Here is a 13,986-nt window from a genome sequence, read left to right as displayed (position 1 = left end):
CGAGAGGACTCGGTGACACATGAGGTCGTCTTCGTGATTGTGTAAACTCCCCCTGCGGCTTCGTTCACTGGCAGGAATCATTGTTATGATAAAACAATAAAAAACTGCTTTTTCATACTTCAGAAACTTCCGTTGAAATTATGTCAATTTCCTGAATAAAACTTAAAATTAAAATTTTTTTATATAATTATCAAATATATTTTCTTTTAAGTAGTATTCAATGTCATATTTATCTGTATCTGAAGTTCTGAAATTATATCAAGAATACCTACTGAAAACCTTTAGTGCCATATATATTTTACTCAAAATAGAAAGTGCCTTTTCATTTCTTATACTTCAGAGCATGTTAATAAATTGAATTTGATTGCAATGAACTCACTAAAGAAAATCTTGTTGAGAAACTAAATTTCGTGAATAAATGTTAAACTTAATCTTTATTTATATTAACGAATGTATTTTCGTTTAAGTTTTCAGTGTCATATTTGGCTATATCTGATGTTTTCAAATTATATAAAAAATCTTAAAATCTTGAATCCAAAATATATGGTACTCGAAATTGAAAACCGAGGCAGCTGTGGGTAATTGATTAAGCCCTTGATCTACGTATATTTATAGGCTGCTGACGCAATGACACATTCTTACTCACTACGCACGTTGTGGGTTTGCCAAGTACATGGTGTATGTTGTACTGAATGCCGTAACCCCCCATTGCTAGTTACAACTTGCGTAATCAGATGCCGTAAGTCGAGAGACGCAAAGTCGTCAAACTCGGTGACTTGCTTATGATTTATGCGTAGTGGAGTTGTAATAAGCAAAATTTTGGCTATTGTGACTTGCGTGGTTTGAAATCGCCAATGTGTGACCCAGGCTTAAATGGGTAATCTCATCTGAACTGTGCAATGCTGTCGTAATGCTCATTGCAGACATCGTCATGGAATCGATATCAGCTGAGATTTCGTTTTTTGTGGGGCCCAAGGCCCGCGGCTATAGGAGATTGATCGCCAAACCCAGCCTTTACGAAATGGCAATTTTGTCATTTTAAAGAATGTAAAATATAACTATAAACATTGATCAAGCAAAGATAAGGTTGAAGCTAAACAAGCTCAAAGTGATTTAAAAGCTGAAATGATTTCTTCTCATCAGTCAAGTCGTTGCTTAATCAACGGCCACCTGTTCCATCAAGTAAAAGCGGCTATGATATTCCATTGCAATTTCAAAATTTTTGTTCAGGAGCCGGATTTCCTCAATATGACTCTGGGGCAGCAATAGAGTATTGATCTTTGTTTCGGATGAAGGATCTTAAACGGTAAAAAAATTGATGGCCGATGTTACATTCAAGATCACTTCTGGAAAATTATTACCAAATTCTCACAGTTCAAGTTCAGTGAAAAAATTTAACAATTCCTCCATTTGCTTTTATGTCTAACAAAACCAAGGCTACTTATATAATTCTGTTCACAAGAAAATCAAGGAACATGTTGGTGCTATTCGTGAGCATGTAACAGGTGATTTTGAAAAAACCTCTTTAAAGACAGTAAAACATGTTGTGCTTAATGTTAATTATGATGGCTGTCTTTTTTCATTTTGGTCAAGCACTGTACCTACAGGAAAATTATTTGTAGAAGCAAGGCACCAATATCATAATGATAAAGAGTTTAATTTGAAAATGCAACATTTCTAAGTACTTGCATTATGCCACCACAAGATGTCATATCAGCTTTTGGAGAGCTCTCTGATGACAAAGACATCCTGCCAGAATTTTTATCATACTTTGAATATATGTATAGAAAGTTTTCGATCCAGAATGAGGCTCGGATGTAAACACGGAAGTCAGCCATGTTGTAGGACAGCTGTGTTCAGCAAAAGCGACACACGCAATCATGATAAGAACGATTTTTTCGGAAATTTGCAATGATATTGTACCTATTAATCCTTTAAATATGGTGAACCCTTGCAGGGATGGCAAATTGTATTACTCGGTCCCTGCTGTTGTGAGATCAAGGAGATAAAACTCAGGAGATTAGTGGAAGAACACTGTGGATTTCCACGATAAACAGGACTAATTTTCAGCCGTCAATTTGCTCAGATCACTTCATTAGTGATAAGTATTATTAATTGTTAGTGTAATTAGTGATAATTGTGAATATTTAAGAAGCCTAGGGCATAAATATTTCACAAAGTAATTAATTAACAGCCACTGTGTTCTCTGTCAAGTGATAGATGATTTAGAGCCGCCAGGAAGTTATTTTGGTCAAACCTTTAAAACTTGAAGTAGTGGATAGTGAATTATGTATTTGTTAAAATTGATATTAAATATCAAAAGTGCAAAAAATGGTTGGTGTTGTCGGAAATTTCCCCCCGACTGAGTAGGTTCTATGTCCCTAGATGGGAAGGTCCAGCAAGGTCAGGTTGGGTTTTACAACTTTGTTACAAAATGAAACTGTAAATTTAACAAAATACATGAACTGAAAGGCGGGCTCCAGCAAACAAGCAACTTACAAAAGGAAATTAACTTTAAAATAATTGACCACGAGGTCCCAAATGCACACAAAGGACAAGAAAAGAAAGTTTCAAAAACCATGGAAATTCCATGACATCATTCTCAAAGTGTCGCAAATCGACATTCACATGAACTACGATATTTCTCATGTCCAAAAACGCATTCACCACTTAAACCTGTGATGGAATATTTTTTAAATCGCATCTCAAAGTGTAACAAAGACAATTGTCTACATCAGTAAACTGTCGCTCCAGTGCATTTCTGTGTAGAACCGAACAGTGACAATGCAGAATCCATTTTCAGCAACCTGTTTAAGATCCTTCACGCAGTCATGCAAAATAGTTGCAAGCCTCCAAAGATTTGTATGTAGGCCTTGACCTTGAGCTTGTCCAATATGTAGTGGTTTACATAATTAACCAAAGAGTTCACGATATCTGGATACATAACTGTAGCTAGGCAGCAAATCCACATCAGAACTCCATTGTTTTAGGTTTCAACTTTTATGGGTCTTTATTTGTATATATCTTTCATGCACTGCAGGCTCCAGAGACTTAGTGTAATCAATATTCTGTTTGTGAATTGTCCTTGCTTGCCATTTTTCGTGAAATGGTTCATAATTCCTTAGAATAACAACGAAATTTGATATTTCCTTTGTTTACAATGCTTGACCTAAAAGATGGCGGCGACATATCAGGTGCTCGTGTGACGTCATAGGAAAACTATCTACATATATAGGAAGTGAAAGAGGAACTCGACGCAACAAGAGAAGAAATGTACCACTTTTCCCGTTGAAATTTGGAACGTTTATTACAGTTTTGAGAACCCACTGCCTCTTATTAATAATAGTGTTCAGGCTTTTCGCAATTAATGGAATAAATCCATCAGCAATTAGTCTCCCTGATATATGGAAATTATTCAATGATCGGAACAGTGAAGAAGCTTTGGCTATTGCAAGAAGAATCTAATTGGAAAGAGGTAATAAACTTCCTATGTGCAAAAAATATATACACCCATATGTTCGACTTGGCAGTAATAATAAAATTGGAGGTATTGCATATAATGTGCATATTTTTTTTAGGTGTATCAACATTTGCAAGAAAAGTTTTTCAATAGATTCCTGTAAAGTTTTAATTGTAATGAATTTTAATTCAAATGATTATTTTATAAATTGTGTATAAGTAGTAAATGGACACTTAAACAAATTCACATACATTTTTTATAGTAATGGTTTTCCTTTCAATCATGTTTTATTTTATAAATTGTTCTTATTAAATGGCAATTTTCCGCATGGCAGTTTTCTCCATAGCAATTATGCCACAATGGCAATTTACTCACGGGCAATTTTCTCATGGGAAATATTCCCACTGGCAGTTCTCCTAGCACCTGTGTTCCAAGAAGTGTACATCTAAAATTTAGGATTGATATCTTCAAATCATCATATATAATGATTCATGGAATTTTGGTGATGAGGAGAATTTGTGATGTGAGAAATACCTAGTTCTTCATCAGATTTTGGTTTGCACTCTTGATATTGTTATCCTTTCATTTGTTTTTGCACTGTTTCCAAGAGACTCGACCAAAGGAAATTTGAATGATAGTCTGCTATTGTGGGTTTTTTTCCATCGTCTGCAAATTTTAGATGTACCTGTGCCAAGGTTCCAGTGTTTTGTGCTTCTGGGAGGCTTGTTATTTGTGCTATCAGCACACTTGGAGACTTGGGACTCAGTGTTTACATTAATTCTTGACCAATGGAACCATGACCTGACTCTTTGTTGGTATCTAATAGTCCTTGACGACCTTCATGAACCTTGTGGAGATGAGTTTCTGGAGTTTTGAAGGGATAATTATCTGTTGTCCTTTTAGTACTACTCCAGTTTCAATGTTAAGTTGGTCTATGATATTTCAATACTTTTGTATAGATGTGTGCACATCTAGCTACTGTCCAAGAAAACCCTTCATGACATTCTTGATGTGCATGCATAATTCACCATCATGCTTTGTGGCTTCATATAACTCTTGAAGAAAGTTTGTGTTAAACTGGTTTCTTTACTGAATTTTGGGTTATTTTGTAGTTCTTGTTAGATTGTCAGCTAAATCATCTCTTTCCCAGAACTATAGCAGACACAGTATTCATAATTTTGGAGTCTCGGCAGCATACCTTGAATTCTTGTTGGCGCTGCTTTTAACTCTCTGTTGGAGATCATTTCCAAGGGATTGTGGTCTGACTGGATGCAAAAACTTTTTCTAAATAGATGAGTATGAAATTTTTCTATTACTCCCAAACCAACGGGTCTAGCTTCTTGAGTCACTACTGCTCCTAATGTTTCTTGACTGGCATCGACTTGTAGTACTGCAGGCTTGTTTGGATCAAGGTACAAGTGTCATAGCTTCTTGGTTAACAAATTCAAGGTTGTTGATATTCCACTGGAATTCAAAATCTTTTTGCAGTAGCTTGCATAAAGGTTTGCGGTAGCTTGCATAAAGGAGTTATGTGACTACTCAAGTTTGGTATGAATGATGAAAGGAACGTTATCATGCCTAGGAATATATATGCTTAGCTTGGTTTTACCTTCTGGTATTGCCAGATCACAAATGGCTTTACTAATGAGGTATACAATATAATAATAATAATATAATAATAATAATAATAATAATAATAATAATAATAATTCCTTTGGTTTGCTTCTGTAGCTCCAATCTCAGGCTGTTGGTTACTGTCGTTGTGGTGGTCAGTTGCTGGATGACGACCTCCAAGTACCTGACCGTCTTCCCCTTCAATTGGGTTGAATACCTGGCTGCCGGACGAAGCTCCTCTGTTGCCAGAGGTTCCATTTACGTCGTTGTCGTTTATTTCTTCATTTCTTTCCATCATTGCTGAGTTTTGCTATTTAACCCATAGCAGGACCCTACCCCATCAGGGATAGGAACTCATTTACAGCCGAGTAGACTGAGGAAATTATGGTAAAGATCCTTTCCCAAGGAATCAACGCAGAGGAGAGCGGTCACCCATCCAACAACTGACCAGCCCCAATGTTGCTTAACCTGTCGATCGACGACCTAACCCACTCTGCCACGGCGCCAAAGAGTGCATGGGAAGAAGGACTAATAAAAGTAGACAAAGACCCAAAAATATACAGAGACAGGAGGATGACAAACAGAACAGAGGACTGGCACAACAAACCAATGCACGGACAATACATGAGACAGACTAAAGAACTAGCCAGCGATGACACGTGGCAGTGGCTACAGAGGGGAGAGCTAAAGAAGGAAACTGAAGGAATGATAACAGCGGCACAAGATCAGGCCCTAAGAACCAGATATGTTCAAAGAACGATAGACGGAAATAACATCTCTCCCATATATAGGATGTGCAATACGAAAAATGAAACCATAAACCACATAGCAAGCGAATGTCCGGCACTTGCACAGAACCAGTACAAAAAGAGGCATGATTCAGTGGCAAAAGCCCTCCACTGGAGCCTGTGCAAGAAACATCAGCTACCTTGCAGTAATAAGTGGTACGAGCACCAACCTGAAGGAGTGATAGAAAAAGATCAGGCAAAGATCCTCTGTGACTATGGTATCAGAACAGATAGGGTGATCCGTACAAATAGACCAGACGTTGATTGACAAAGTCAAGAAGAAAGTATCACTCATTGATGTCGCAATACCATGGGACACCAGAGTTGAAGAGAAAGAGAGGGAAAAAATGGATAAATATCAAGATCTGAAAATAGAAATAAGAAGGATATGGGATGTGCCAGTGGAAATTGTACCCATAATCATAGGAACACTAGGCACGATCCCAAGATCCCTGAAAAGGAATCTGGAAAAACTAGAGGCTGAAGTAGCTCCAGGACTCATGCAGAAGAGTGTGATCCAAGAAACGGCGCACATAGTAAGAAAAGTGATGGACTCCTAAGGAGGCAGGATGCAACCCGGACCCCCACACTATAAATACCACCCAGTCGAATTGGAGTATTGTGATAGAGCAAAAAAAAAAAAATAATAATAATAATAATTTCAGATCATACAAATTACGATTATTACTCTCGGCAAATTTCCACCACCACAGACAGGTTAAGATATGTGTTGTGAGGAAGGTTAGGCTTAATTTTTCTTACAAGGTTACTGGAAATATAGGACCTATCAGATCCTGGATCGAAAAGTATCGTAGCTTCAGAGCTTACACCCTTTTCCCCATACACCTTAATTTTGGAAGTTTGTAAAACAGTACATGTTTAGTTTAAAAGGGGTGTGGATTATCGCCAGACCCACTTGAATATTCTGGATAAGCACTACTTTCATTACCACTGGTAGACATAATGACATTACTAGAATGAGAAACATCACTCGAATTGCCCTCATCTGTGAATTGAGATACATTATTACAGTTACCTGTAGGAACAGAGGTGATGTTAGATTTCAAACAACAAGGCATGTTGTGGTTATCTTTGCATTTTAACATTTTGCTTTGCAACTGTTAGAAATGTGATCCTTATTTTAGCATTTAAAACACAATCCACAAGAACAAATTATTTCTTCACGTTCCTTTGATGGAAGTTTTGTTACATTCCAACATTTTTTGGACTTGTGTGATTTATTACAAAAATTGCATATAGGCATACTTGAGCCTAAGCCTACATCAGATGTCTGTAACACATGCAAAAGCCATTTTTCTCTTGGAATTACCGGTTCACAGCAGTCTATGTCCTCCTGAAGATACATAGCAACCAATTTAAATCTTTTTCATGGTGTGATCCTTCTCTGGATCAGTCCATTTGAATGCTGTGTGGTAATCTAGACAAAATCACTCGTGTTAAAATAGTCCAAACTAATCACCAGCAACACCAATGGTCTTTAGACTACAAATATGTGCCAGCTGTTCATCTTGTAGTTTTCATAGTGAAGAAGCATACTCAGAACCCAGATTTTTAGCTGGCATTATTACATTTGAAAGCGCTTGAGTGTAAGCAAAAATAATTGTTCTGGTTCCCCAAACCAGCCTTTTAACATTTTACAGGCAACAGAACACTTCCTAGCTGTCAAGGCCAACCCATGTATTGCAGACTTTATTTCACCTTCCAGCAAAGACTGCAGATGATTAAATTTACTTGTGACAGACAAATTTAAATCAACTCTGAAGGATAAGGGTCTCAAAAGGACTGCCACGCAGTCAGCTCACACCTCAATTTGGCATCTCTAGTCTAGGTAATCTTACACTCATGGAAGAATTTGCAGACCAGTCGGAAGAACTTCCATGGGACGCCTGTTCTTGTGATTTATCATCCTTGGCCATTACATCCAAGTGCTGGGCCATTTTCACTCACCATAGCTTAGTTACTCGACGAAACTGAAATGCTTCATAACAGCTTTGGGTATCATCAAGAGTCGCTATTCTTGCGTCAGATTCATCAATCGTAGCATCTAGTTCAATACAGTACTGGTATTCTTTTAACTTATCCAACATAATCTTTAAAACCTTAAAGGAAGGGGTATCATCCCCTTTCAGACGCATAGGTTTTTCCAAACTAATCCTGGATCTGAGCACAGTCAGATGTTGCAACTCATCTTCTTATGCAACAGACAAACAATTATAGGCCAAAATATGGGTATGGAAAGCAGAGCCCAAGGATCGTGTAAAAAAAGCTTTATTCTCTCTTCTATTCATAAGAATGACGTTTCACGGAGTGCAATAACAGCTAAACAAAGGACAATGCTACAAAGGTAAACTGAACACTCATGTTATGTAATCAAATATCATATTTAAAAATAATTAAAGATTATTAATCAATACCCTGTGCTCCTTGAGGTCAGGTAGTTATGCCTGATCATCTTTTTTACAGTAAATTCATGTTTTGAGGTCTCCTTTACTATACTTTTATAAAAGACTGTGTATGCAGCTCCTTATCATTGTATAACTTTATTTTTAACGGCCTTCCTGTCCAACTTCTGGCTTCTTGTTTACCTTTGAAGTCTTTGGTTTTTAATCCCTACATTTCCAGAATCTCCCATCTCTTCAGATCATTTCGCCTTGTCAGCATTGCAGCAGCTTAATATCCTTCCACCTCAGTTGCTGTTGAAACTTAATTTTACCGCTTGGAACCAAACAAATAATTGATATTATTTACATATCAATTTACATACTTTATGTTTGCTTCCTTAATTAAACAGTTATACTTTCTTATTCGTGTCTGTGTATTGAAACTAAACTAATTTTTCCATTGAAAATTTAATTTGTCAAAAACTGAATTGATTTTCCTGTATATACACACACCTATTGCTCTCTTTCAAAGCTGGATCAGCTTGTATACAAAGTGTGATTCAGTTAACTAAGGCTACCTGAGGGAACTTGCCCTCATTTACCAACTACTCGCCCCTGTTGGTCTTTCAATTTTACAATGGATTAAGGTGTCTCAGACTGAACAACTCATAAATTAGTCTAATTTAGTGATGGGTTTGTTTTGAAAAGATTCAGTTTATTAAATTACATTTTTTAAATAATTATTTTCTTTTCTTTTGCAGATATTGGGTTATATTGTGCTTCGAAACTTGGTAGGTATTTTAAGGACCCGATACTCATCATTTTTTGCGTGGTTTGGCCGCATATCCCTAGAACTGTTTGTGTGTCAGTATCACATATGGTTGGCTGCTGACACTCACGGTGTCTTGGTACTTATACCTTCTTACCCTGTAGCTAATGTTTTAGTTACTTCATTTATTTTCATTTGTGTATGTCATGAAATTCATCATATTACCAATGTTATCACTCCTTTCTTAGTACCCAATGATTCCCGAAGAGCTGTGCGAAATTTGATTGTTTTTGCAATACCTTTATTGGCTATAGGAGTTCATGATGGCATATTTTAAATATTGTACATAGAAGTATCACTTTTTGTAACTTGTGAAAGTTGGATAACTTTGATACAGTAGTGGCGTCTGTAGGGAAGAACGCTCATCACCCTATCTCCCTAACCAACTGGTATTTTTTCACTGTACTATATTCACTGTTTTGTGTTCATACAAGTGAATATTAATGCCAGAGTTACTGAAGATATTATAATTGCAAATGAAGGGATATTAGCTCATTGTGATATACAAATCAGTTAATGTTTTAGCTGTTCAGGGAAGTTTCTCAGAAGTCCAGGTATGTTCTTTCAGAGCTAAAAAGTCATGAAAAAAGTTTTCTCACCTGATTTTTGTGTTAATATTTTTCATGGTTGGTAATAATTGCACAATAATAAATCTAAACTCACGATATGGTTGTGTTAGCTACACTGTGTGTTAAGCATACTTAAGGCAGAAGTAGTTATTGAGTCATTATATAAGTGTGGCCGTCAGTCGACATTCTTAGTTAAACTATGTTTCACATCCATAGTTGTCATTGTTACTTTGTATAGAAAACTGGTATCCATCAAGGGTTACCTCGTTTTTATATTAACGGTAGCTTTTACTGTTAGTGTTTCATTCTAAATGTTGTAAGTTTTGTGGAAAAGAGGAAGTGCATAGCATACGTAATTGTTTCTATTTAAAGTGTTACTTGAAAGATTTAGACCATGATGTCTTGATTATCTTTCTTCACATATCTATACAGTATATTTATGATTATGAAATGAATATCATTTTAAATCCTTTGAGATCTGAAATTTTTTACTCCTGTGGCCATGTTAGACTAAGGTTACACCAACGATTCACCCGATTGGATGATCTCTGACCATTTAATCTGTTCATGATTATGGTAGCATACATGAAGTTACCACTTTATACCAATACTTCTAAAACCACAATAACTGGAACCTTAGAGCTGTTTTAACTGTTGAATAATATAATTACTGCTGTATTTCCTTAAAACTTCCTTAAAGGCTTCTTAAACTTGCAAATTTCAAATTAAAACTTAAACCCAAATCGATGTGCAAAGTTTTCATCCTTATCAGAGTGACTGCACCTCCTGTGATTGAGTGAAAAAAAAACTCCCAAACTGCCCCTAAACAACTTGTTAAGTGTAGATAGAAACATAAAATTATTCTGATTATACTTTACATGCCTGTCATTAAGTCTGCTTTGATAAAATACTAGTTCAGTTACAAATAAACACAAAGAGAGTTTTGGATACATTATGCATACTTTAGATGCAAATATAAGTAATGCAGTATTGCACAATATTACTAGCAAGATATAAATTGCAATAGTCAAACCATAACAAAAAGTAGGTAAATAATTTAGAAGCACACAAGGCTCAATTTATCAAAATATAAAAACAAAAGGGCAACGTATGGTATGAAAAACTACAGAAAAATTGATTTACGTTTGCACTATTGAAAACAGATGGCACAAAATTCAGCTGCAAGGTAATATACCTCTGCAAATGCATAGTAGTTACAATATTTGGTATATATTAATTATAATATATATTATTTTTATATATTATATATTATATATTATATAATTTATAATATTTATTATATATTATAATTATATATATAATTATAATATATTATAATTATATATATATATTATATATTATTATTATAATTAATATATTATATATATATATATACAAACACATATACATATACATATATATATTAAAATACTAAATCACGAAAGTTTGGAACGTGATAAAATCCATAAATAAAGGTATAAGCCACGAAGGAAAAATAAACAACGGAGTTTCTGCAAGATTTTCGACTGAACGTCCTTTACTCAGGACGTTGAGTCGATAGATGTTGCAGAAACCCCGTTGTTTATTTTTCCTTTGTGGCTTATACCTTTATAGGTGTGTGTATATATATTATATATATATATATATTATATATATAATATATATATATAATAAATATATATCCATATGGAAAAAGTTCATTAGCGATAATTTTTAAGGTACAGTCCTTATAAAAATCCACAAATGGGTGAAAGTTCCAGTTTAAAATTGAATTATATTTTCCACAAAAATTAGTGACACAGTGGAGTGTGAATAGATGAAGCTCATTAAAGTGCGGGTTCACGGTATAATATGCACCAATATTCTGTGAGAACTGGGCAAATATCGAATGCATTATTCGTACATATGAAAGATTTAGATCATCCTATTAACTGGAGTCAAGCAAGACCCTTAATCCCATGTAATGACACAGTTAAAAAGAATATCATTGAATCTTGTTTCATCAGGTCAAATAATGGAAATGTTCTAGATTTGAGTCTTGGTATATTTAAACTACATGCCTTCATAATGAAAAAAGTTGTAGATAAATACTATAAGCAACAAAATTAATATATTCAGTTTTTACATGTTTTGGACTATACAGATACGTTGTAGTTTCTGTTAGGGTTAAATCTATGTTTAGGTTTGTGACCGTGTGATATCCTATAATCGTGGATTATCTCTTTAATTTTTACCCTTTTGACAATTAACCATCTGGTATTCTTGATCTAGTTGTTTACCTAATAACTTATTTTCCAACTGTATTTCATTCATTCCTTGACAATGTCTTAGTAAAGACGAAAGCCCTTGGATTTCTGCCTATCATTTTCCTGTGGTATTTGCTTATATATATATATATATATATATATATATATATATATATATATATATATATATATGTGTGTGTGTGTGTGTGTGTGTATGTATGTATATATATATAACAGATATATATGTAGATATATATATAGATATATATATGATATATAGATATATATCTATATATATATATATATATATATATATATATATATATATATATATATATATATATATATATAACTATATATATATATATATATATATATATATATATATATATATATATATATATATTTATATATATGTATATATATATATATCTTTATATATATAATATATATAGTCTTTATATATATATATATATATATATATATATATATATTATATTATAACATATATCTTATATTCTATATATACAATACATCTATATCTATATATACATATATATGTTATACTTATATACATACATATATATATATATATTATATATATATATATATATATATATATATATATGTATGTTATGTATATATATATATAAAATATAATTAATTATATTATATATATAATTCATATATACATATATATATATATATATAAATATATATATATATATACTATAACTATATATATTATAATAATATTATAAGTATATATATATATATATATATATATATTACATTAATATATGTATATTAGTATATATATATATATATATATATATATATATATATATATATATATATATTATATATAGATATATATGTATATCAGTATATATACTATATATATATTATTATATATATATATGTATATATATATACATACATATTTATATATACTACTTATATATATATAATTTTCGTTAAAAGCAATTGCTTTAGTGGCATCAATAAAGTTTCTTGCAGGGTATCTTTTCATACCGACGAAGTTTTTTTCAGATTCTCGTTTTCGTCAATTTCTGGTGAAAAATACTCTGACTTCCTTCTTCCATTTATTAAATTTTGTCGCGACAGCTGTTTCGCCTTATGGCATTATCAAGCGACTACTGACTTACAATCTGGCTTTTCGGCCTATTTATTTCATCGTGTGGGAGGTATGACCTTGAGGTATGGGTACTGGTTAGTCTGGGAATTAACAGCTTAAGGGCGTTGTTTTGGATACAAAGAACATAAAGACATATGTACTGTGACAATAAAATTGAAAGTTTAAACAGTTGTTAAATAAATATTCAAAATACCAATGCTAGCATTTCCTTAAGTGTATGTCTAAAATTTAATATGTTACATGTTGGTTTAGAAAAAAAAAATACAAAATTACATACAGGAATGAAAGTGAATATAGAAATCTAAATACAGGAATAAAAAAATATATATATTTTATAGCATGCATAAAGGTACAAATCAGATCATTTCTGTTTATACATAAATGTGCATAATTTAAATTTGAGTGAGTGAGCGTGTGTGTGTGTGTGTCCAAATGGTCTACGTTGGTTAACGGCTGCAGATTCATGTTGGGCGGGGTCTCAGCGACCTAAGCAAGGATGTTACTTGGCTCTCGTTGACACTGGGTCCTCCCATGTCTTCTAAGGGGCGCAATGTTCTCGTGGGTTGGGGCGCGATGTCTGGTCCCTGTTGGCTTGTGTATTCCTTCTCCTGCTGGAGGGGAGTATATTGTCCAATTCTTGTTGGACGTTCAAGGTCGGCTTCTGAATAGCGATGCTCACCGCTTCCGTTATTAAGAGCCGACCGTAGTTGTCTTCTCTGTGCACGACCTGGGTGCCTTCCATGAGCTCTTGTAGAGATGGCTTCCTGTCGTGAACATCTATGTAATGTTGATGGAGGGCCCCTTGATTTCTATGAGCCAGCAGACGTCTCCGAAGAGTCGTTGTAGTGTGCCCGATGTAGTTTTGACTGTGAGATTTACACATCTCCTCTGGACAAGTAATTTGTAAACTACATTCGTG

The 13,986-nt window shown here is 33.9% G+C and overlaps 1 protein-coding gene across 3 annotated transcripts in view; it reads left to right on the top strand.

Moving 5' to 3' along the window:
* The window catches only part of LOC135216375 (N-acetylneuraminate 9-O-acetyltransferase-like), a 363,601-nt gene extending 352,892 nt beyond the window's left edge, over positions 1 to 10,709 (top strand). For all 3 annotated transcript variants that reach the window (XM_064251636.1, XM_064251639.1, XM_064251637.1), the window contains one exon: positions 9,026 to 10,709. In XM_064251636.1, the coding sequence (XP_064107706.1) occupies positions 9,026 to 9,370 (345 nt within the window). In that variant the 3' untranslated portion in view covers positions 9,371 to 10,709. The remainder of the gene's footprint in view (positions 1 to 9,025) is intronic.
* Positions 10,710 to 13,986: the final 3,277 nt, after the last annotated feature.

The sequence above is a fragment of the Macrobrachium nipponense genome, chromosome 6 (genome assembly GCF_015104395.2).
Source record: "Macrobrachium nipponense isolate FS-2020 chromosome 6, ASM1510439v2, whole genome shotgun sequence".
NCBI classification, from domain to species: Eukaryota; Metazoa; Arthropoda; class Malacostraca; order Decapoda; family Palaemonidae; genus Macrobrachium; species Macrobrachium nipponense.
The sequence above is the reverse complement of the archived record's forward strand: the minus strand, read 5'-3'. Positions and strand labels throughout refer to the sequence as shown.